At 39.9% G+C, this 23,348-nt stretch overlaps 1 protein-coding gene across 1 annotated transcript; it reads left to right on the forward strand.

Annotated features, from left to right (window-relative positions):
* Positions 1–1,280: 1,280 nt before the first annotated feature.
* Positions 1,281–14,609, forward strand: larp7 (La ribonucleoprotein 7, transcriptional regulator). Its single transcript, XM_083788761.1, has 13 exons — positions 1,281–1,407; positions 2,195–2,536; positions 5,555–5,655; positions 5,801–5,884; positions 6,651–6,815; positions 7,636–7,741; positions 8,184–8,528; positions 9,007–9,136; positions 9,542–9,708; positions 10,250–10,362; positions 10,834–10,993; positions 12,475–12,566; positions 13,066–14,609. Exons 2-13 carry the CDS (start codon positions 2,236–2,238, stop codon positions 13,150–13,152), a joined length of 1,851 nt encoding a protein of 616 aa, XP_083644887.1. The 5' UTR covers positions 1,281–1,407; positions 2,195–2,235; the 3' UTR covers positions 13,153–14,609.
* Positions 14,610–23,348: the final 8,739 nt, after the last annotated feature.

Below are 23,348 nucleotides of genomic sequence, written 5' to 3' on the forward strand. Positions count from 1 at the left end.
TGAAGAGTTCAAACAATCATTTTGCAGGTTTTCTGGTTTCATGTGATGTTCTGTTCTGAAATGATAGGCCTATACGTTTCATTAAACTGTTATGAAGTCAACGATGGCACACTGTCAATCATTATTTATTGATGGGAGGTAAGACACAATAACTTAAATAATAATAATAATAATAACTTGAAGGACCACTTCCCCCGCTTTTCAACCTATCTTCATATAATTGGTCCAAACCATAGAGTCCAAACTAATGCTCGTGATAAAATGATATGATGAATGATAAAACAATGATAAAAACCTGTCCACCATGGTGACATTGATGGCGAATCCAAGCTAATAGAAACTGCAGGCTTTCTATTCCTGAAAGGTTGCAAATTGCAATGCGATAATGGAAGCCATCGTTCTCACGATAATACAAATATATAAAATACTTAATACTTAATATATAAAAAATAAAACTTCTAACTGCCTAACAATGATGCCACTGGTGGATGTGTTTCTGGTTAAGATGTTGGCCTTTCATGTGGGGGACCTGGGTTCGATTTCCCGGTGTTACATTACACTAGCATACAAAACAACTCTTGAACATCTCTAAAAGCATTTGATGAATGTGATTCTGTGTTCAAATCCCAATACAAGATTTGACTCTTTCATCTTTACTAACATACAAAAGGTCGCTTCAACAGTACGAAGAGACAGTGGTCACTGAGTGATGGTGTAGTAGGAGCTGATGACCAGACAGACTCTCAGCACAGAGAGTTCATGTTCAAATCCCAGTCTCCCTAAAGTTTAAAGGTCATTACACACTGGCGAATTGGCGACGCGATATATTCGTGCGAATAATTCGCATTTAAAAAAAAACAATTGAAGTCGCATCGCGTCGCTAATTCGCCAGTGTGTAATGACCTTAATGCTATAGAGTTACCGGTATTCAGCTTTATTAACTGAAGGCTATTCTAGCAGTGGCTCACAGCCTCAGCCTGACGACCTCAAACCTCTAATATCTCCCCTGAGTCATAGGCAATTGCCTTTGACTTGTCTTAGTGGTTAAGATGTTGGCTTTCCACGTGGGAGACCAGGGTTCGATTCACGGCTGTTCCACTCACATACAAAAGAAGACCTTAATTCTGCAAACTGTTAAAATAAATGTATCAATCAATCAATCAAAAAAGGTGTAATATTCATGCTAGCCAGAGAGGGGCAGCAATGTGCGATGAGCGCCAAGTCCAAGTCAGACAATAGAAGAAGATCGTCAAACCCACATGACGTTATCAGTATGCGACAAGCATGCGATTTGAGAAATACACTGCGTGAGCGTGATTGTTGCGTTGAACATTTTTAAATGACTTGTGGTTGTCTGGTTGTAGTAAAGTAGTGAACTAGCTTCTACAAGAGAATTAAAGGACATTGGTATGTATTATAACGAATTTGTTATATTTAATGTTAAAACCTCTTGCATGTAAATAATTACTTTTACTTGCTCACAACAAAGTCGAGATGTTGACTGCAGTAGCTTGCTAAGGCTATTTAGCAACGCAGAAACCTCCTGAACATAATTATGTAATGTTCTTGAATGCGAATAGTAAATATAAATCTGCTTCTGAAAAATGAGCCTGCATGGAACAGAACATGCCCGCAAAATATAATGTACTTATTTGTCCCCCTCACTTTTTTTTTACATTTTATATTATTATGCACAAAACAAAACACATTTGTAATGGTCTCTTTAAGCAGTTATGCCTACTATGTTTTAACCATGTGATTGTCTCTCACACCAGCAACACGAATACACACATCTGAGAATGTGTGAACAAAATACACTTCTGGCTAGCTGTTTTTTTTTCGTTGGTCAGCAGCACAACATTTTAGTAAAACCATTTTTGAAACAATAATGTAACATTGATCCTCAGCCTTCGAATGTTGCTTGAGTGATCTGAAAGTGATAATACTAAATGCAGAGTTCTAAAGGGCTTAAATTCTAACCCCAGAGGACACATCATATATGTTACTAAATGGTTACATTGAAAGGCATTGGCAATCAAAATTAATTTTTATGTTTTTTTTTTTTGTGTTTTCTGTGCTTTAAAATAACTACCGGTAAGTTAGTTGCAGGCAGCACACCTGCAGTTTTCGGGGAGTATGTTCAAGATATGCGGGCTATCAAAAAACTAAAACTAAATGCTGCTTCTCTCCATAGTTTTGATTCTAGGGGTGTGTAGCTCCAGCTCTGCCCACACAATGATGGACACAGACATGTCCGTCACAGCAGAGGCCGGCAGTAAGAACAAGGAGAACGAGAAGAAGAAGAGGTCCCGTGTGAATGTGATGGACACAGAGAGGAGACCTGACGCGGACATGTCCGTCACTGCAGAGTCAGACGACCCCGGCAGTAAGAACAAGGAGAACGAGAAGAAGAAGAGGTCCCGCGTCAAGCAGCTGCTGGGAGACGTGAAGAAGCAGGTGGAGTTCTGGTTCAGTAACGTCAACCTTCAGAAGGACCGCTTTCTCCGACAGCTCATTGACGGGTCCCGGGATGGATGTAAGGCTCATCTTGTCACTTTTCTTGTACTGTGGTTTAGCGTTGCTTTTTTATTTTAACCCATTTTAGACCTGAGCTCGATTCTACAAATGTCTTCTAAATCATGACAGTTTTCTGAAAACCTAATGTTTCTATATTATATCAGTGATTCTCAAACTATTGTATGTCAAGGCCGCCGACCCCCATCTGAAAATATGTTGTTCCAGGGACCCTCCAGAAGCAAAGATTTGAGTTAAAAACATTCGCTCTGAAAGAATATAATTCAAAGATTTGCGCCACAGTTTCACGATTTTTCTAAAATTGCAGACCTACAAGCTCGTAGCTTGGCACTCGGGGCCGTGCTATGAGCTTGTAGATCTGCTATTTTTCAATAGCTAAAGTATAACATAATGCTTAACACCAAAAGGGGTTCCCGCCCAGAATGGATTAATGTTGCGGTAGCCTGAATTACCCGTCACAGAGATTCTATTATTAGGCCTAATAAAAAAAGACTTTGGTTTCCGGTTGCCGATTTGGTGGGAAAAAAAAAAAAAAAAAAAAGAAGCTCAGAATGCGACCGAGTAAGACCCAAAAGGTCTTTATTAAAATTAAAATTATCTTTGATGAGACCATTGGGACGCGCGAAGTCAAAATAAAGTTTTCTTTCGTCTAAAATATCACGTGCGCAAATGTTTTGGAATGCGTCATCGCGAGGAGACGCACAACACAACAGTGACAACATACAGCATGGACCTGTGCACGGTGTCTGTGACTGTCCACTGCCCGTGCAAAGCACCGCCACAGATCATACGATTGAGTACAAAAACATTTGAAGACATAATTAAGGAGGTGAAACCGTGCCGGTGTCGGTTTAAGTCCGCAGAAGGGAGACACGACCGAGCGGATAAATGGACTATCATCTCAGCCGACATACTCTCCCCCCCCACCCTGGAGCCTCTAGGCGCCCAGGCTGGGTGCGTGCTGGGCATGTTTGACTTTCGGTATCTATAGCCCTGAGATGCGAGGAGGAGGAAACCCATTCGGCTCATGCTTCTACCCCGTCAGAACGTTAGCTAACGTTAGCTTAGCCCCATATATGTGCTCGGAGCTACAGAATGAGCGTAGGGAGAGGAGAGGGCACATATGGGGCTAACGTTAGCTATGTTTTTGTCTTTTAATAACTAGCACTATAGCTATGTTGATGCCAGCAACACGTTCTAACTTTTTATGTCAAAACATGAATGGGCGTAGGGAGAGGAGAGGGCACATATCATATATGGGGCTAACGTTAGCTATGTTTTTGTCTTTTAATAACTAGCACTATAGCTATGTTGATGCCAGCAACACGTTCTAACTTTTTATGTCAAAACATGAATGGGCGTAGGGAGAGGAGAGGGCACATATCATATATGGGGCTAACGTTAGCTATGTTTTTGTCTTTTAATAACTAGCACTATAGCTATGTTGATGCCAGCAACACGTTCTAACTTTTTATGTCAAAACATGAGCTGGAAAGCAGAGGTTGTTTTACGTTAGGTGGGTTGTTGCTGACACCACCGTTACCTAAAACTGGATGGCCAATAAATGAAGTACACGTGATTTCACAATGTTTACAAGCATGAAAGATTCATGCCACCCCAAAACACAGGCGCAACTAAATAAAATAGGGGGCTTGCAAATGTAGTCTTAGACCTGCCATGATTCCACAGTTCAAATGAACTGAGTTGCAGGCAGGAGGAGGGGCAGCAGTTTGACGTGACTGTGCATTTCATTACTGTCAGAGCCTTCTAGTTACTGTAAGACAGTACAATTTACAATTTAGGCATTTATCAGACGCTCTTAATCCAGAGCGATTTACATTAAGCAAGAACAAAAAGCATGGGAATACATCACATAAAAATAATTTATCATGAAACATGCGTATTAAGTATTCAACCAGTGTGTGGACATTCTATTCAACGTTTTCAAATGTTTAGCTGTAGGCATGTAGACGTAGTGTTATGTGTACTTGTACCATTCATTATTTAAAATATGGTATTTCAGGCAAATATTGAAGTTATTAAAAAAGAAGCCTATCCATCATTGCCGTAGGAAAAAAAAAAGTTAAAAAAAAATCCTCTCTACCCATCCTTCCCACGAAAAAATAAAATAAAATAAAATAAATTCCTTGCTACCCAACTTTCCCACGAAAAATAAAATAAAAAAATAAAATAAAATAAATTCCCTACCTACTCAGCCCAAAAATGACAGCCAATCGGAAACCAAAGTTTTTTTTTTTTAGGCCTTATGCCTGATGCAATACATTTTTGAGTGCCTATCTAGTATTGATCAGTTTCCACATGCACACTTGTCCGTGAAGTGCTGAATCATTCAAGCCAGCTAGGCTAGTGATTTATCTAAATAGTGAAATAGTGATCTGCTATATATTTTCTCGTCACTGTAACGACGTACTGTAGCTATATGTAGGGATGCACCGATCCGATACTCGTATCAGAGATCGGCGCCGATCCAGGCTAAAATTCTAGATCGGGTATCGGTGGCAAATGGGCCGATCCATTATCCGATCTGATCCGATAATTATGTGTAATTACAGTATGAAAACAACTCTACCTCCTCTGACACAGCAGTGTAGTATTGACAGTATAACATGTGGAATGCAGCCAGGCTAGCCTGCTCACACATTAACCTGGTCTAATTGTTGCACAGTTATTTAATAAATAATTCAGTGCATTTATATCTGTGTCTGTTACATTTTGTTTTACAAAGTTGGGAAAGTAATGTTTAAGTCAAGCCTTGATGTTGCCTTACACAAAACAATGATTCCAGACTCCACAGTGTCCACAGTGAGGCATACAGCTTAATAGGTTATTACGTTTCTTTGTGGGGGGTATCGGATCGGTACTCTGTATCGGCAGATACTGGACCCCCATGTATCGAAATCGGCATCGAATGCCAAAAAGCCGGATCGGTGCATCCCTAGCTATATGCAGTACAATTGTTGGATTTACTCTCAGATTGTATGTGTTTTATGCTCCCCAGATGTTGACATATCTGTGCTGACGACTTTCAACCGAATGAAACAACTGACATGTGACGTCAAGTTGATTGCCAGAGCACTGAAAAATTCAACTCTCCTTGAGGTATTGAATTTGTTTCTTTAAAGCATTTTGATTTGGTATACAGTAATGAAAGCATGCATCAGTACAGTCTAGCACCATAGCTTTCAGTTTAGAGATCATTAATGGCTCGATGATTTATGCCTCAACTGACTTTGGGCGGTTTCAGGTTAACCTGGAAGGAGATAAAATCAGACGGCAACTACCAATTGAAGACGATCCACAGAATGTCGACAGCCGCACAGTCTATGTGGTAAAAAAGAGTTTTATTCTCCTGCTTTATTTAAGTTCCCTATTTGCTGGTTAACATTGCGTAATATAACTCTGATGCTTCTTATGGCTTTGCAGAAGAATAGCTACAGGTTTGGGATAGAGCCACTACAGCGATGCTTTTCTAGAATGTTTTTCATCCATTCATCTTGTAAAAATTAACCCATTCTGACCTGAGATCAGATTCATACGAGGTTTCCGCCGGACACACACTGGTCTGATGAACCCATTCTGACCTGAGATCAGATTCTAAAAATGTCAGTCGCTCTTCGATTTTTCAAAAATAGCAGACCTACAAGCTCGTATCGCGCCACTCGGTGGCGCGATACGAGCTTGTAGATCTGCTATTTTTCAATAGCTAAAGCATAACATGATGCTGACACCAAAATGGGTGCCCGGTCAGAATGGGTTATAGCCAAACATAATCCTTACAAACATAATTGCCACTGATCAATGTTTGGGTGAAGTGGATTCTGATTCTGAAAACTACCATCCGATACATTTTACAATCGTGCATTGTGATGGTTTAATGTCAATTCACATTCACAATATATATGAAATTAAAGATGAAACTGCAAATTGTAAGCTTTGTCGTGATTGGGATTTGCTTCCAGAACTTTGACACGGCGAAAGGTTTACTGTCTTTACTTTACGTTTACTGCACTTTATAAATAGCAGTGTGAATATTTTATCTATCACAAAGTATATTAATTCATTCCAAAATAACAAAGCTTTAATTATTTTTTCAGGAACTTTTGCCCAAGGATGTGTCACACAGCTGGATAGAGAGAGTGTTTGCGAAATGTGGCACTGTGTCTTACATTAGCATCCCAAGATACAAGAGCTCAAACGACCCCAAGGGTTTTGCCTTTGTGGAGTTTGCGACAGAAGAGCAAGCACAAAAAGCTGTAGAGGTGAGGCTAATTACTTCTAAATGGTGTGTTGTAGTCCTGGAAAGTCTGTTCAGAATGAATGTCTATTAATTTAAGCAGTTATTTGCTGTTTAAATTATATATATTTTTACTTTTGTTTAATTGTGTGCCACAAATCATAAAATGTTTAGATTTGTGGATATTAACAAAACATGAATATCATGAGCCTTTGTTTGATACAGAGCTTATTTTATGATCCTATATCCATTGCACAATAATACATTTGGAAATCTGCAGTGGGAACCCGGGTAACTATTGGGTTTTGGCCTTAACATGGTGCGTTCACACGGGAAGATGCAAAGATACAGTTTACCATTCATTGTCAATGGAAGCCAGTGACATGAAGATGCAAAGATGCATCCAACATTTGTAGCTGCTGCAAAAGATACAAATTGAAGCTGAGCTGGGCTCAACTTCCAGATGCAAACCACGACTGTAGCAACATCTCAGCTTTTTCTCACCCTGTTCTGGCTGACAAAAACTCGCGACGTCTTCTAGTATGTTTCCATTGTTTCCGATGCATAAGTAATGCCTAGGTCCAAACGGGCTCGCAGTTGAGACGCCATGCTGGATTGATGTAGTTTTTTCTCTCCGTCCGGCCGCCGCGCCTCCGAAACACATCACTACGGACACACGCTTGAGAACGCCCGTGTGAGCAACAGATTTTACAAAGCGACAGCGCGACAAATCATTTGAATTTATGAACGTTCAAATGCCTGAAACTTGTGTCCACACCCTACAAAAATCGGCTATCATCTGGGCAATGAGGTTGAAATAACTCAAAAGAAGCTTTCCTTAATAGATGTTGGACAACCCTCCAGAAGACGCTCCCAGGAAGCCAGGGCTTTTTCCCAAGACAAAGAACAGGAAGCCCATCCCTCCAACAACAGCTGACAACCCCCCACCAGGTACAAATCATTAATATAATAATACAGGGGATTTCAACCCTTTTCATTTCAAGGCCAATTATTTATTTTGCATCTTGAGCCTCTCGGACCCCAAACCTAAAGAATATTTTCTTGTCGTTGGATAAGATTTTGTCTACAAGTCCATGCTTTTGGCAAACGTTGATCAAAATAATTCTTCTACATTCTCTAAGACTAGAGTAGACTTCTTGTAAATGAAGTAATGCAACAATAATTTAACTCTTTGAGAGCGTAAAATGAAACATCCATTTGGTTTCATTTCATGCTCTCAAGAGTTAAAAGATCTATAAGGGTCCATTTGGTTACCAACATTTCTCTGGGGACCACCTGGAACCGCCTTCAAGGATCACTAGTGGGCCCCGTACCACTGGTTGAAAACCACTGTATTATTAATGACCTTTTAATACTAATTTTGTTCTTGTAGCTGAAGAAGCGGAGGAGAAGAAGAAGCGAAAGAAGAAAAAAAAGGAGAGCGCCGTGGCGGCAGAGGCGTCTACTGGCAAGGCCCGGGAGGCCAAAGAGCAAGACATGGACAGTGAGCCCTCAGAGAGGAAGAAGAAGCGATCCGACGTGGATGTTTCCGAGTCGGAGGTGACCAGCAGCGCACAGAAGACATCGGCCAAACAGTCTGACAAGAAGAGACGGCGGTCACAGGCCCCAGAGGGACCCGAAGGTGACGTCCAGGGTGAGATGCCGTCCAAGATGAGGAAGACCAGTAATGGAGGAGATGGAGAGAAGACGAAGGATATAACGGACAGTGACATGAAAGGCAAGGCATCAAGTAATAACTACTGTATGTACTGTATGTTGCACCGAATCAAACGGGCAAGGCACGATCCAGGATGACCCGTGCATTCATTGAATAATTAGTTTGCCTCTGTTTCTGTGCATTATGTTTTTATGTTCATGGGTTTAAGTGTGTCATCTTGCTCAAGCCATGGCCAAAGTTTAAATAGACATAATGTGTAAGTAATTATATACAGAGTATTCTCTGTGGCCATGGTATACATTTTACTAGTAAAGATCGTTCTTAACTTCCTTCAACCTGAGATACTATCATGAACAGACCGGATGAAAAACGTGTGACATCATGTTGTCAAGGTTTTTACATCTAAAACCCAAGCTTGAAAGGGGTAAATGAGTTGAGATAATTGCTTTGGACCACCGACCCGGCTTTTCTAGACCCCTGTATTCCACAGAGACGTGAAACCGTGGGCTGATGGTGCCCATTTATTAATCTCTTTCAGATCCACCTGCTGAAGCTGACAAGGAGGTTGTGGGCGGCGAGGAAGAGGTGCTGAAAGCAAAAAGGAAGCGGAAGAAGAAGAACAAAGAGAAGCTTGGAGATGAAGTCATCCCCCTCAGAGTTCTCTCCAAGTACAGCCTTTTTCTATTTCCTTCGTGCACGTGTGCCTTATTTTATATCCTATCATCTTTCCTTATTTCCTCATCCTTCTACTTCTGTGACTGACTTTTGTTGAGATTTAATGTGTTGGAACTGTAACTGAACCCTAGCGTCCCTATTCTGGGCAAGTCATAATAGGCCAACATTTTGTTAAAATAAGCAACATTTGACATGCAATGAGGTATATGGGGTTTAAGTGGTTACGTTCCTACCTATTGGTTATACAGGTATATATAATCTACCTGAACTATCTGGTGTTGACATAAATTAATCCACCAACTGAAATGCCTTTTTATATGACCAGCAGCCATTTTGAAGCAACATGCAGCATGGTAATGTTTCTTTCTCTTCTCTTCGTCCTCCTTGGCTCTGTGAAGGAAGGACTGGCTTGAGTTGAAGAAGGAATACCTGATCTTGCAGAAGAAGAGCATGGCCACACTGAAGAAGAGCATCTCCAAGATTGAGCACCGTAAAGCCGCCAAGATTGAGCACCGTGAGGGAAAGGGCCAGATGGAGACAGACAATGGTGTCCAACATGATACTTGTGAGTTTCCTTTTTCACTCCCAATCTGGCTTAGGCATTTCTCTGCAAAATGCATTAAAGGAGGCATGACACATTAAGGCCCTACCTGGGCCCTCATCAAACCCTGTACACTCAAGACACTGCCACCGCTGCCCCCCTTAGATCTCCATATACAGTATGGAGCTGAACTGTTCTGACATTTCATATGTTGATCTGACCTGTACACTCAAGACAAGCTCCATATATGGACAGTGCACGCTTCTCGCTCAGGCGTCTTACTGGTATTCTGATACTGTACATCAAGTACATGTTGCAATGACGTCACACAGCAGTCTGAGGCATATTGTATTTATCCCATAGAGGTGATTTATCCCTACTGTATTGAGAGGTGCGTCCTCCATTGATTTAATCCGAACCGACCGGCGTTGTGATGCCGTGGGTGTCAATTGGGAACAAGACTGCTAATATTACAATGATTTTGGCTGTTGACCACATGAATGTGTTCCTCAGAATTAGGTTTCATGTGATTAATTTGTGTGTTTTATGTGTTTTGTCCCGGAAGCCGAGGAGACGAAAAAGGTCAAGGAGGAGATCAAGCAGGGACCTCAGTTTACAAGCGGTGTCATCGTGAAGATTACACATACCACTTCACTTCCCAAGAGACAGTTTATCAAGGTGACACACAAGCACCTCATTGCATTGTCTTGAATACACCAATAGACCAATACATCTTCCATTATGTTTTCATCAGTATCAGACCTGGTGTCATTATACATTAAATTGTTTTAAGATATGTCCATTATAGGGGAAATTTGTCCAAAAATGGCCAATCTACAAGATCAAAGTTTGTTATATTGATTTGAAAATGTTTTAACAATATCGATCAAAATATTGATAATCAGTGGTTTAGCACTCCAAAATGGGAATCGGCATCAGATCCCAAAATCTGGCATGAGTCTCATGCCTAGTCTGGCTCTAGAACTGCTTTGCTTTTCCTCTGTGTGTTTAGATGGGAGACAATGTTATGATATTTTTTTGTTCGAAAACACTTTGGCATGCAACATAAGTGTCATTATGGTGTTCTTTGTAGTAGTTGGATATACATTTAATCTGTTAATGATATATATATAATTGTTATTTTTGTAGGACACGCTCTCCAAAGTATCACCAGTGGCGTACGTGGACATTTTGGAAGGGGATGCAGAGGGTCACATCCGCTTCCAGACGCCCGATGCAGCGAAAGCCATTATTGACGGTGGCATGGAGATCCAGAAGACCCATGACTGGAAGCTCGAGATTCTCTCTGGTATGACATTTCTGTTTTAAGCCCATACCTAGTCGTAGAGATGGATGTAACTTGTAATGCTAGGTCTGCAACCAACGATTATTTTCATAATGGATTCATCGGCTGATTATTTAAACTATTAATCAGACTTATTTATCACCTTATAAATTTGATTTTAGGCATGTTCTAACTAACAAAGAAGACATTAAAAATGAATAATTCATTCAAAAATACATCATTTATTTCATTTTGCTCAGCTGCTGATTAGCCTTCTATTCAAATAAAAGACGAATAAAATCTAAATAAATTAAAGCCACCCATGGTACCTTTACTGTTATTTTGACTGCATAGATTTGATTAAAGAATAGCTTTGACAGTCTTAAAAGGTAATAAATGTTCAAGCCATATTTTAATTCTTGTTCCTATATTCCTGCACGCAGGTACAGACTACAGACATAGTTGTATTGGCTTTAATGTTAATGTACAGTAGAAACTCCATTTTAGCAATAATGCAGGTAATCCTGTTTTTGGATACCTGCATAGTGCACCACCATTGTGTGATATTTTGCAGTCGCTGTGATTGTAAGGGAAGAGAGATGGCTCACTCCTTTGGCTTAGTTACATTTAATGCTGGAAAACCTATGGTTAAGTGGAAGAACACCCACGATTAATTGGAAAAAAAACGGATTTGTTGCGGTTTAGATTATGATTACTACATTACTTGGCAACTAAATGAATAATCTATTTGATTACAATTGGATTAATCATTGCAGCCTTATTTAATGCCAGTGTGAGGTGATTTGATATATAGTGTTTTACACATCATTGTGATATTTACGCTCTTCTAGTATTTCAAGACACAGTTGAGACCTTGCATGACTTCAAAACAACAGAGAAAGAAACATACTTTTAATTTGAGTGATCTTTAACAATCTGGCAATGAATGTAAGCTCACCTGTGAGCTTGTAGATCGGTGTGTATATACACATACATTAGGGCATTAACGAGTTGAGATTTTTTCCAGTCGACTTGTCAGACAGTAAAGTCGAAGTTGAGTCGATGCGTCGTTTTATGACTGGGGGGGTGAGAGAGACTTTAACAGGGGGCGGGTGAGGGCGCACACACTCAAATACGGAGCATGTCAAACGGAGCACTGCGCTCACAGTGGCCTCTCCAATCTTGCACAGAAACCCATTGGAAAAGACATAGCTAGGCTGTATGTATCTATGGCAAAGTGCTGATTATCAAAACATATACAATGTAATAGTAAACAGTGCAGGCACACGCACACTGGTACAGAGAGAGACCAGAAAAGAGAACACAACAGGAGAGGGGGCATAATTGGCACATTGGAACCGGCCAGGCAGCCATAAGAACACAATACAAAATATAACATTAACACTAGTGGCAGTACAGTACAGTACAGTACAGTACAGTGGCAGCGCGACCTAATGTTTTGAACCGACAGCGACGATATGACATTGAAATGTGTTTTTATATAGGTGACCATGAACAGCGGTACTGGCAGAAGATCTTAGTGGACCGCCTGGTGAAGCTGAACCGTCCGCGGGAAAAGAAGCGAGGCACAGAGAAGGTGAGGTTCATGTACGCGTTCTATGAATGGCATTACATAACTTTAGAAACCTCTCATAACATCATTTTATTAGTCATCACACTGAGGCAGGCGCACACGTTATAAATAAAATACATTATTATAAACATAATAATAATGCATTGTATTTATAACGCACTTTATATTTGTGAAAATAATAATAAAGTGCTACAATGAACAAATGCATAACATAAAAAAGAATAATCATCACAACACTAAAAACATCTAAGAGATGGGAACAAAACTTTTAAAACATGAGTGCATAGCTAGAAACATGCTTTTTAGCGCTGATATTTAGAACTTTGTCTTTGTTCTGTGCAGCATGTTTTGTACCCGACTTCACAAAATGACATACTAAAGAGTTCCATTTGAAGGCAGAATGAGACCTTTTTATCTTGGTATACAGTACATGTTCAGTACAGTACAACTCATCAGTGTCATGCTGTTAAAATACCTTTCCTCTCTTTTCTTTGCTCTTCAGCTCATAGCTAAAGCAGAAAAAATCATCATGGCCCGCGCAAAGGAGGCTCATAAGCACCTCCGCTTCCTGGAGAGTTCAAAAGAGTAACTGACAAGGACATTTTTGCTTGCCAGTATTTACAGTATGATCTGAACATATGAGATTGAAATAGGGATATAACTATTCATTCATCCTACGATTCAATATGTAATCACAATACTGGGTTCATTACATTTTCTGGCGATTTTTATTGTTTTATTGTTTAACCAAAACAAGATTCCAGACAAATTCAGATTGTTTTAACATTGACTGCCAAAAAAATAAAAATAAAATCTCTGTTGAATATATTACGCGCACAGGTGCCTTCCAATGACCGGCGCGCGTGTCCTAGAATCTGAAAATAATCATGATCCATATGCGACAATCGGTTTGAAAGCTACAGGCTCTGGCGTAGAGCGATTGAAGCACGCAGTTGTCCCATAGGAATTCATTGTGTAGGGTTTTTTTTCACTGGCTCCGCCTCGTACAGGGTTGGGGAAAGCATATTGTCTTTTTTCGGTCATGTAATCGACGTGTCACGAGGTCTCCTGAGAAAAGTCCAACCGAAAACCATATGTTACCAACAGCGCCCTCCATGCAGTGTAAAGAGAAACAAACCCAAAATTTGTGTAACTACTCGTGTTTGGCAGTCTGAGCCTTTTGACCAAAACTCTGTGGAACTCGTTCTTGGCAGTCAATTATTTCTTAGACAAAAAAACGAGAAAATACAGTCTAATAAAGTAATAATTAATGTAATGGTCATTCGTCTGTGTCACGCTTAGAAAATAAGGTCACAACGTGATTGTTTTCATACTTGGTCAGGTCATGAGCGTAATGTTGTATTCTTTTTGTTATATTTTTTTGTATGCACGTGCATACCTCCGGCCTGCGTGCGCAATTGCGCATACTGGTTCTTATCAGTGTGACAACGTCTGGAAATGAGTCTATACCGCTCCACCAGATCAGAGACATCTAACACTAGGAGCATTTTATTCACTGTCATATAAACTACACAGTGAGTGCACTGCTGCATTCCCAACTGTTCTGCGAAAGCCTCATTTCTACTCTGTAGTTAGTACGATGCGTGTGTGTGCAATGTGCATACGGGACGGGTACATGCAATGAACAAGCGGACTCGGAACTAGTTGAAGTGCGTAAAACGAGCATTGGGATTCTTAATTCGCCAATTTGATTCATCACTTAATTCAAGCAATACCGTAATTAAATGTCTTGTGAGGCGTGATGCATTGTTACACTACTACGGTAGTTTAAAATGGAAAAAATAGACTACCCTGTTTTGTCCTAAAACTAGATGCCCCTAAAGATAATTATGCAGAAGGCTAGAATGCCAACAAGGCATGCAGCATTTTGGACGTTATTGTTTTTTGTTTTTTTTGTTCTTTAAATCTGTATATACTGTAAATATGATTGACTCATATTTAGTTTAAAAGATACATTTGTCAAAGCATTTCTCATTTTTAAGATATTGGCTTTTCTTTTTGTTGAAATAAACATCATTTGATGAATGCATTCTCATTATTCTCAACATAATTATTTGATATAAGGCACCAGTCTTTAGAAATATATTGATTTCATAGGAAATAAAATATATAAATATATTTATATATACAGTATATAGTGAATATACAGTACCGGTATATCATATACAACATGATGTTCAGACGTGAAGTTGAACATTAATTTGAAGATAAGTTGGAGTCACCCGAGTTTGAAAACGTGTTCCATATTTATTGGTGTCCAGAGCAAACAAGAATAATCAATCATATCATATGTTTGAAACTTTTCACTTGTATTCATGACTGAAGTCTAACTGAAGCTGTGTGAAACTGTCCGCCACTGCAAGTGGGTTGTTTTCAACTCTGTCCAACACTCTAAATGAAAAGTGAATGTGCCTTGTCAAAAAGATCACACTCCATTTAGTTTAGTGTCAGTGGTTTGCCCTCTTAGTCTAGTCTAGTCTATGGTGCCCTCTTGTCTCTGTTGGAAACCCTGCAGGCAATTGTGTCTGAGGCTTGGCTTCAAACCATGGCCACTCTCTGGCTGAGTCCTAAAGTCTATAGACATGGTACTCAAAGCAAGCGGGTTCACTTTTCTGGTCTGGGCATAGAGGCATTGCCTCAATGCAGTGGTTCTCAACCTGTGGATTGGGACCTCACATGATTTAACTTTTTACTCTTTTGGTGGGGGCGGGGGGTCCCCAGATGGAGTGTCAATTTTAAGTTTTTAGTTCATACCAAAAAAGGAGAGAAAAACCATGACTGCTTCATTTTTTAAATGGCCATCTACAACGCATTGCAGGCTTGGAGATCTGCTTTTTTCAAAATATTTATCTGTGGAACCGAGTCAAACTAAATTGTGTGCCTCAACTCCTAGTCCTACAATGTAAAGTGAATATCAGGGTGTGGGGCCATCCATCCCCAGTTCAAATTATGATCATTTTGGGAGGTCATGTCCTGAAAAGGTTGAGAACCAGTGCATTAGTTAGATACTTTTTAATCTGTTTGCTGTCCAACCTGTGGGGGTGGGGGAAATAAAATAAAAACTTAATCACAAAAAAGAGAACCAGTGCCTTAGTGTATACAGTAACTAGAGCTATTTTGATTTCCTCTAATGACAATGGCTTGGGGATTGGTAGCTTCTGTTAAAGCCGACTGGGCAGGTCATTGTTGTGTGTAAATCAAGTGTGTTGATTTAATTAGTTGTGCTTTTTTTTCCACAAAGAAATTCTGCGCCTATCGATCACTACTTTTCTTTTAACCACAGCAGTGTGCTACACTATGCTCCAGTTCTTAAAGTCCTCTTGCATGGTCGATCTTGCCTGGAAGGGCTCCTTGTGCTCCAGCCAGGCTTGAGCGGGCCGTCTGGCCCACTCAGGGCGCCGGCGTTTGTGGGCATTGTAGTCGGCATGCGCTGTGGAAAGGTATACATCTGGTGGAAGAATATACCCTTCAGGCTTGTGATGGAATTTGGGCTCAGCGGGCCTGGTTTTGTGCTGGTCAGTGCTGTCAAAGGCCTCTGGGGTTTTTCCCCAAACCACCTTTGGTTTAAATGATTTTGCTGCCTCTGTGGGCAGACCCTTGTAGTCGTGATGGCTGGTATAGACCCTGGTAAGTGGATCACTGTTGGGCTGGTATGTAGGCTTTTCCTTGACTTTTCTCTCCACTGGGTGTGTGATGTAATGTGTCCTGTAGGTTGTCGGGCCGTCCAAATGTGGCGTTTGTCGCGTCGTCTGGGCTGCTTTGAAGCTCGCCCTGACTTTACAGTAAGCGTCCTTAAAAGTGGTAGTTGTCACAGATTTCCCTGCGAGTTTCAGGTTGTCGCGCAGCTTATTTGGTTGGCTCTTGTGAGTGTTCCATGCCTGGTAATCCTCTTAAAAAGACAATGAATACGGGTTTGAGTCAGTTGTGTTGCATTATATTATTATTGTGTGACTATATCAATGTTAGATTTATTTTTATTTTTTTTACATTTGGCATACTGTATACGTACTGTAGATAGTATTAGGCCAAATTTCTTACCTTTGTACAATGACTGCAGAAACATTTTGGCTGTTGGAGGACAGTAGTTCCTCCATGTTGGGATTGTGATGTGCTTTTCTGCTGTGCGTGGGGGGTAATCTGCAGAATAGGTGCTGGTGCAGATCATGTGATCTTCAGATGTCACATATGGCTTAGAGATGTTTGGTGGCTTTTGGGTCGCCTCAGAGGTCCCATGGTCTGATCTTCTTAAGAGGAAAAAAGGAAACAAATTTTGAAATGTTTGCATTTAGATTTTTTTTTGGCACAGCCAATTATTGCACTCCATCATGAATTCCGGGACAATGTAATATGAATAGGAAAAGAACACTGCTGGTTTTATTCTAGGCCTAAATAAGATAAGTTAGTTTTGGCAAAAGAGGTGGTACTTACCAAACGAGGTAGTTTAGTAAATATTACTAAACTACAATTGGAAGTTGCTCAGAAAATGTTTTACTTGATTTAAAGTACTGGAGTACTTGCCTTTACAATACTCGAGTATTAAGTACATTTTCTCTTTATCAGTTCATTGCTGTATTAACATTTTGACATTTTCCCAAAACATTGCTTTTTTGCTATATTTGAAATAATTGTAGTAACATGTAGTGGCGTCTATAAAGTACAATATTTGTCTTTGAAATGTAGTGGAGTTAAAGTCATAAATATCCAAAAATAGTATAGTAGTAGGCTACAGTCAGATACTCAACAAAATGTACATAAATAATACAGTATAGCTATACTACTCCCTCGTGTAAATTTAAATAAATAAACTTTATTTTGGGCGGGAACCCCTTTTTGGTGTTTTAAGCATTATGTTATACTTTAGCTATTGAAAAATAGCAGATCTACAAGCTCATAGCGCTGCACCGAGTCCCGCGCTATGAGCTTGTAGGTCTGCTATTTTTGAAAAATCTTGAAAATTTGCAAATCTTTGAATATATATTCTTTCAGAGCAAACGTTTTTTAACTCATAATCTTCTGAGGGGTCCCTGGAACAACATGTTTTCAGATGGGGGTCGGCAGCCAATTACATATCATTTTTGGGGGTCCTTGACATGGAAATGTTTGAGAAAGACTGACATAGAAACATCGTCGGGGTTTAGAAGACATTTGTAGAATCTAAATGGGTAATGCCCACCCCTGGTTACTTGCCGAGTATAAATGTAGCCATTTACTTGAATGTGGTCTTCCCCTCCGGTGTGTGGCCATCCTCTTTGTGCTGCTTGACAGTATTGATGCAGCGCTCAGGGAATTTATCCTGGTATTCTGTGAGCATCCAGCCAGGAACCTGGACATTCTGGGAGCACTGACGCTTCCTGTGGCGTGGAGACAACATTATGTGGGTTCAAGGTTCAAGGTTCAAGTTTATTTAGTGTCCCCGAAGGGCAAATTGGGTTGCAGCATTCTGGGAGCACTGACGCTTCCTGTGGCGTGGAGACAACATTATGTGGGTTCAAGGTTCAAGGTTCAAGTTTATTTAGTGTCCCCGAAGGGCAAATTGGGTTGCAGCAAGGGTTGTTTGGTGGCTTTATACAATAGTGTGTGTGTGTGTGTGTGTGTGTGTGTGTGTGTTATAAAACACTGGTTCCCAAACTTTTTCATGTCAAGTACCCCCAAATTGACACTAATTAGCCCGCGAACCCCCATTTGTAAAGATATGCCAGGGACCCCCATAAGAGAAGATTTTTACGGTTCTAGCAGTGATTCTCAACCAGTTTAATTTCAAGGACCCCCAGTTTGATATGCATTAGTTGACGGACCCCCATTTAATGGCATGTATATCTCTGGGACCCCCAATTTATATTGTAAAATCAATGTTAATTTAACAGGTCCATTTGGTTCCATTTGTACACTCTCTGAGTTACAGACCCATAAGGGTCCAGTTGGTTCCCAACTATCATTTTGCTGGGGACCACCTGGAACTCCCTCAGGTAGCCCTGGGGGTCCCCGGACCCCACTTTGGGAATCACTGTTATAAAGAATAGTTGGAAAATAAGAAGAGGTTCCAGTTTCACAGTAACCAGACACCACAGCTGCGTTCATTTTTCAAATGGAAAACAAATCCACATAATATGAATCCACTATCAAACAAAAGTACATGCCCAATTAAGCAACATACAGTAAACGGGTATAATAAATAAATGACCTCACCTCATTGGTGTCGATTGGTGTCTGAAACGGACGACGCACTGCAAGCTACATGATACTAGGTACAGTAGGTGTGTGTGTGGATATGTGGCGGCAGTGTGTGGCTGCCTGTTCTCCCTGTAACCCTACAACGTTTTGAATTATTGACCAGAAGGACATGGGTTGTGATGAACGTGTGTGGCACGTAACGACTGAGTGCTTCTAAAAATAAACTCCTGTGGATTATTCTCTCCCCGCTTGGCGATGCGAGAAAGAGCAGCGAGATCAGGCTTTTTGATTACAATGTGAAGAGGATTTCAGGCCCCTCCGCTAAGCTTTGTGTTACGCAATGAGCGACGCATACAATTCACGCACTGTATAGCGCTGCGAGTCTGCGACCTATGTCATCACCATGACTACGTTGTTCAGAATTGCAGAATATGTAAGGTGCAATCAGGTCGCTCACATTTCAACGGGACTGTCCGCTGCGTTCGTAGCAGCACACTGACCGACTCCATCTGTCACTTTGTCACTGATCCAAAAAGCCCAGCAGCAGGTGAAAACATAGTGTATTTTATAGCTGCAACACATTTGCTCGTTTTTATCACAGGCATCATGTGGTTATGGTCTCTGAATTTTTTGTAATCTTTAATTTCATATTAACCATCTAATATGGCACAGTGTTGCCCTCGGGTAACAAATTCAATTTTTAGACCTCACTTGTACGACCTTGACTTGTACGGCCAATTTCTTGTTGTTTCAAGATTCCCTCTTCAAGTTCTCTCCCGTGGGCCGGCACCGCTAAAAAGGATTTTGGTGTGCGTTAGCATCCTTGTGCACAAGGTTATATACGACTATAACTCCCAAATGAATCAGGTAATATCATAGGCTTACTGTCATGCCCGAGATGAGAGATCATAGCTGAATAGGAGAAGTGCACACACTGTGCAGAGCAGTTGACTCCTTTATGTTTATACATTATGCATAATTCATATGAACTTGGTCGTAAACCTTCCATGTGATGCATGGTGGTGCTTTTGATTTACATTTAAAATAAAAGGTCATGCCACAGAGGGGTTAACTCAAAGTACAATAATCTGGACGAAAGGCGACAGCTGTATATATCATCAATGAGGTAACCATAAGATAGACGTTGCCCTCAAATGAGACTGTTTATCTGTATAACTCTAACAGTTTGTTGCAGCCTCATTTTATTGTCTGTTAGAGGCATATTTAGGAGTCAGACATAATGTTTTAACGCCACAAATTTGAATCCATAGTTACAAGCATTTTATTTTTTGTGAGAGGCTAATCAAGTACCCTTTATTCTGTCAAGTGTGCCATCTTGTGGACCATATGTGCTATTGGAAATAGTATTTTACAGTGTCGCATTATCTGAATTTAAACAAATCAAAAACAATCTGCTTTAATATATCACACGAGAGGGAAACATGTTAACTTTTCACCCGAGAACAATAGTTATAGTACCTGTTGTCGTGTTTATTGACTGAAATAGAAACATGGAATGCAGATGTATTACACAATGTACTACTCGGACATCACACAACTAAGAAGGAATCAATGACAGATTAACAGACACAGTATGATATGTTCTCTCTCTCTCTCCATATATATATAATCATTATCAAACGGTAGATATATTGGATACAGGTCATGTGATATATAGCAGTTGTGACAGAAGGCCCTGCAGGTGGGCTCCAGATGAGTGAGTTAGAACATAGTTGATAAAAGGGGACACAAATGTTATTGAACTTATGGTCTGAGCTGCAAAAGGAATATTTTATCTTTTCAAGTTGCATAAACAAGAATAGAACATCTCTAATTCAAAGGGCATGTATGAGAGAGTGAACGAGGACTTTTCCAATGGGTTAAAATAATACTCCTGGCCAACATCTGCCTTGGGCCTTCTTTTAGTTCACCACCTTATTTTTTCTCTTCCACTGTGATATCTACAAAGGAATTGAACTTAGAACTCTTGTCCTGGCCAACAGTTGGAAGAGCTACCAGGGTCTGTGTGTGACGTGGGTGGGCAATGAATTGTCAAACGTTAAAACAGCAAATAGAGCAACTATGGATGATGAAGCGATGACAGGAGAAGTGATGGATGAAAGAGTCCAAATGGATTTCCAGTATGGAGCTTAGAGAGCTGCCAAAACCAAAATGCAAGAAACACACTCCCTAAACTATGAAGACACATGTCACAAATGGGGCTCAGTATCAGGGTAGCACTTAATGTATATGCCATCACACGATGGTGTATAAATTATGCAATAGAGACCAGAGTATAACCTCTATGGACAACCTTACAGTGCAAAACACCATGATGAGCACTTCGGACAAAGAGCAGACTGTTTAATATTACTATAGCCACATTTCCACCTATCTCCTTAACTAGACCCTGTGACCAGTTATTATGCAGAGTGTTGGAGACAGATGGTTGTAACATGATTTTGTAAGAAACAGTTCCTTTCTAGGAATGTAGTGGAGTCGAAGGTATTTCACTTTGAAACGGTTGCAACCACTATATTAATGGCAAGTGTAATAATCTTGAGGGTCCTTGACATGAAAATGTTTGAGTGACGACTTGACATAGAAACAGTTTTTTTCTGAAATCTCATGATTTAGAAGACATTTGAAGAATCGTCCTCAGGTCAAAATGTCTTAATCACATGGGGGAAATAGTTTAGAGTTCTTGTATATGTCCCAATCTTAAATCTCATTCAAAATGTGCATTGATAATTCAGACCCATAGTTATTGCCGGTTCTCGTGTACCCTCGTCATGTAGCCTACATCATACTATCTCACAGTATCCCATAGCTAGAGTAACTAGCCTAGATGAACCACCATAGAGAAACATTTATCCATTTTAAACCCTCTAGTTTTAGAGAACCAGACTTGACTTACAAGTGTAGACTGCTTTTTTCCATCTACTTTACACCAAAACTCTTTGCCCCCAAATAGCCAATCTACACGTCCACAATACAATGTGTTGCAAAGCGACACATTGTGAACTTGTAGATCTACTATTATGTACTGATGTCAGTAGTAATATGGCAATGTTTATGCATTGCAGATTTTTAGAACTCGTCCTACATCAATAATTTCCTGACTACATTATGAAAAGTGACTGTTTGTTGGGAAGCATCTTAGTCCAAATATTTTTTGGCAACCTAAATTGGGTGGGCAATGTACAAGAAAGGGATGCAATTCTTTCATGGTTCATTTGATCTAGTTGAAAGTACCCTGAAATTTGATTTGACAGCTGCACTTTGACCTCATAGACAAGTTTTCCATCCAAAGTAATGTTGCTATGCATTGCACACATGCAGTATAGACATTGTTTTTTAAGTTAATTTTAATATGATCATTGCTACTAATGGAAATATGAATATGAATGAACATATACGAAATATATGAAAATGCTACTTTTTTATCCATTTAATTGTGTGATGTTTACCTTTCAAATTCAATTTCAAAATCAGAACTTGAATTAATTTGCTGTGCAACATAATACATCAAGACTAAGAAACATAAAAAGACCAAACACGAAACAGGTTTTAAAAGTTGTATATGAGAGAACGTGCAGCCCCAAAAAATAATGATAATTAATTATTAGTATAACTTATTGTCCACACAAGGTCAATTTGAAACAGTCATTCACGTTTTAACTCGAACAAAATCACACCCTATATAGTAGGCCAGTCAATCTAAGCTACTTGCTAAAAAAACTAATGCTAATGCAACACTAATTGATTCAGAATCATGAATATGAACATGTCACATGGTACTTAAAGCATATTTGTTTTGAATTTGTTTTGCCATAGGTTTTCAATGGTACCCCAACATTCAACCCCTGAATTTACCATGATCCACAATTTATATAATAATCCAATTTTAATATGGTATTTGGATGACCCTAAGGATCATAAAAAACTTTGAACGATTATTATTGCAATTTATTTTGTATCAAATCTTTGACTGGCCTAAACGGTATCCGTGCAGCAGTCTACACTACAGAGTGCCATATAGTGTTAGAAACGGGCCACACGGTGGCGCCAGAGACATTGAAATGAATGCATGTCCTCAGATTCACAGTTTTTAGGTATACTGTACGCGCGTTAAAGGGCTATCAAAAATATGCGTACCATTGTTTGCTGCTGTCAATGTTTCAGGCAGCAGCACAACCGAAAAAGAGTGATTATTATGCAATGTGGAATTTTGCCTTGAGCGACAAAAAACTGAAGAACCATGCACTTTGCTTTAATTTAACAGTGCGTATAGTGCATGGCTGGCGCTATACAAAGAGCTATATGAAATATGTTTTTGGTGGTGGTAACAGTAACCCATCTTTGTAGCTGGAACATTTTAATTATTCAAAGACTAACAAGACAGACGAAGGGCCGCGGGGGTCTATCGCCACAGGCGCACTCTGCTGTGGCCACTATTCCTACTCTCTAATCTATGCAGCATGCCTAACTATAATTGTCTGAACACACATTTTCATTGCTAATTTAATTCCCAACTGGTCCATAATCATTATTGTAGCACATTGAACAAAGCAATCTGTTTTTAGTAGTAGG

Source organism: Protomyctophum parallelum (assembly GCF_964188405.1).
Source record: "Protomyctophum parallelum genome assembly, chromosome: 18".
In the NCBI taxonomy this organism is placed as follows: domain Eukaryota; kingdom Metazoa; phylum Chordata; class Actinopteri; order Myctophiformes; family Myctophidae; genus Protomyctophum; species Protomyctophum parallelum.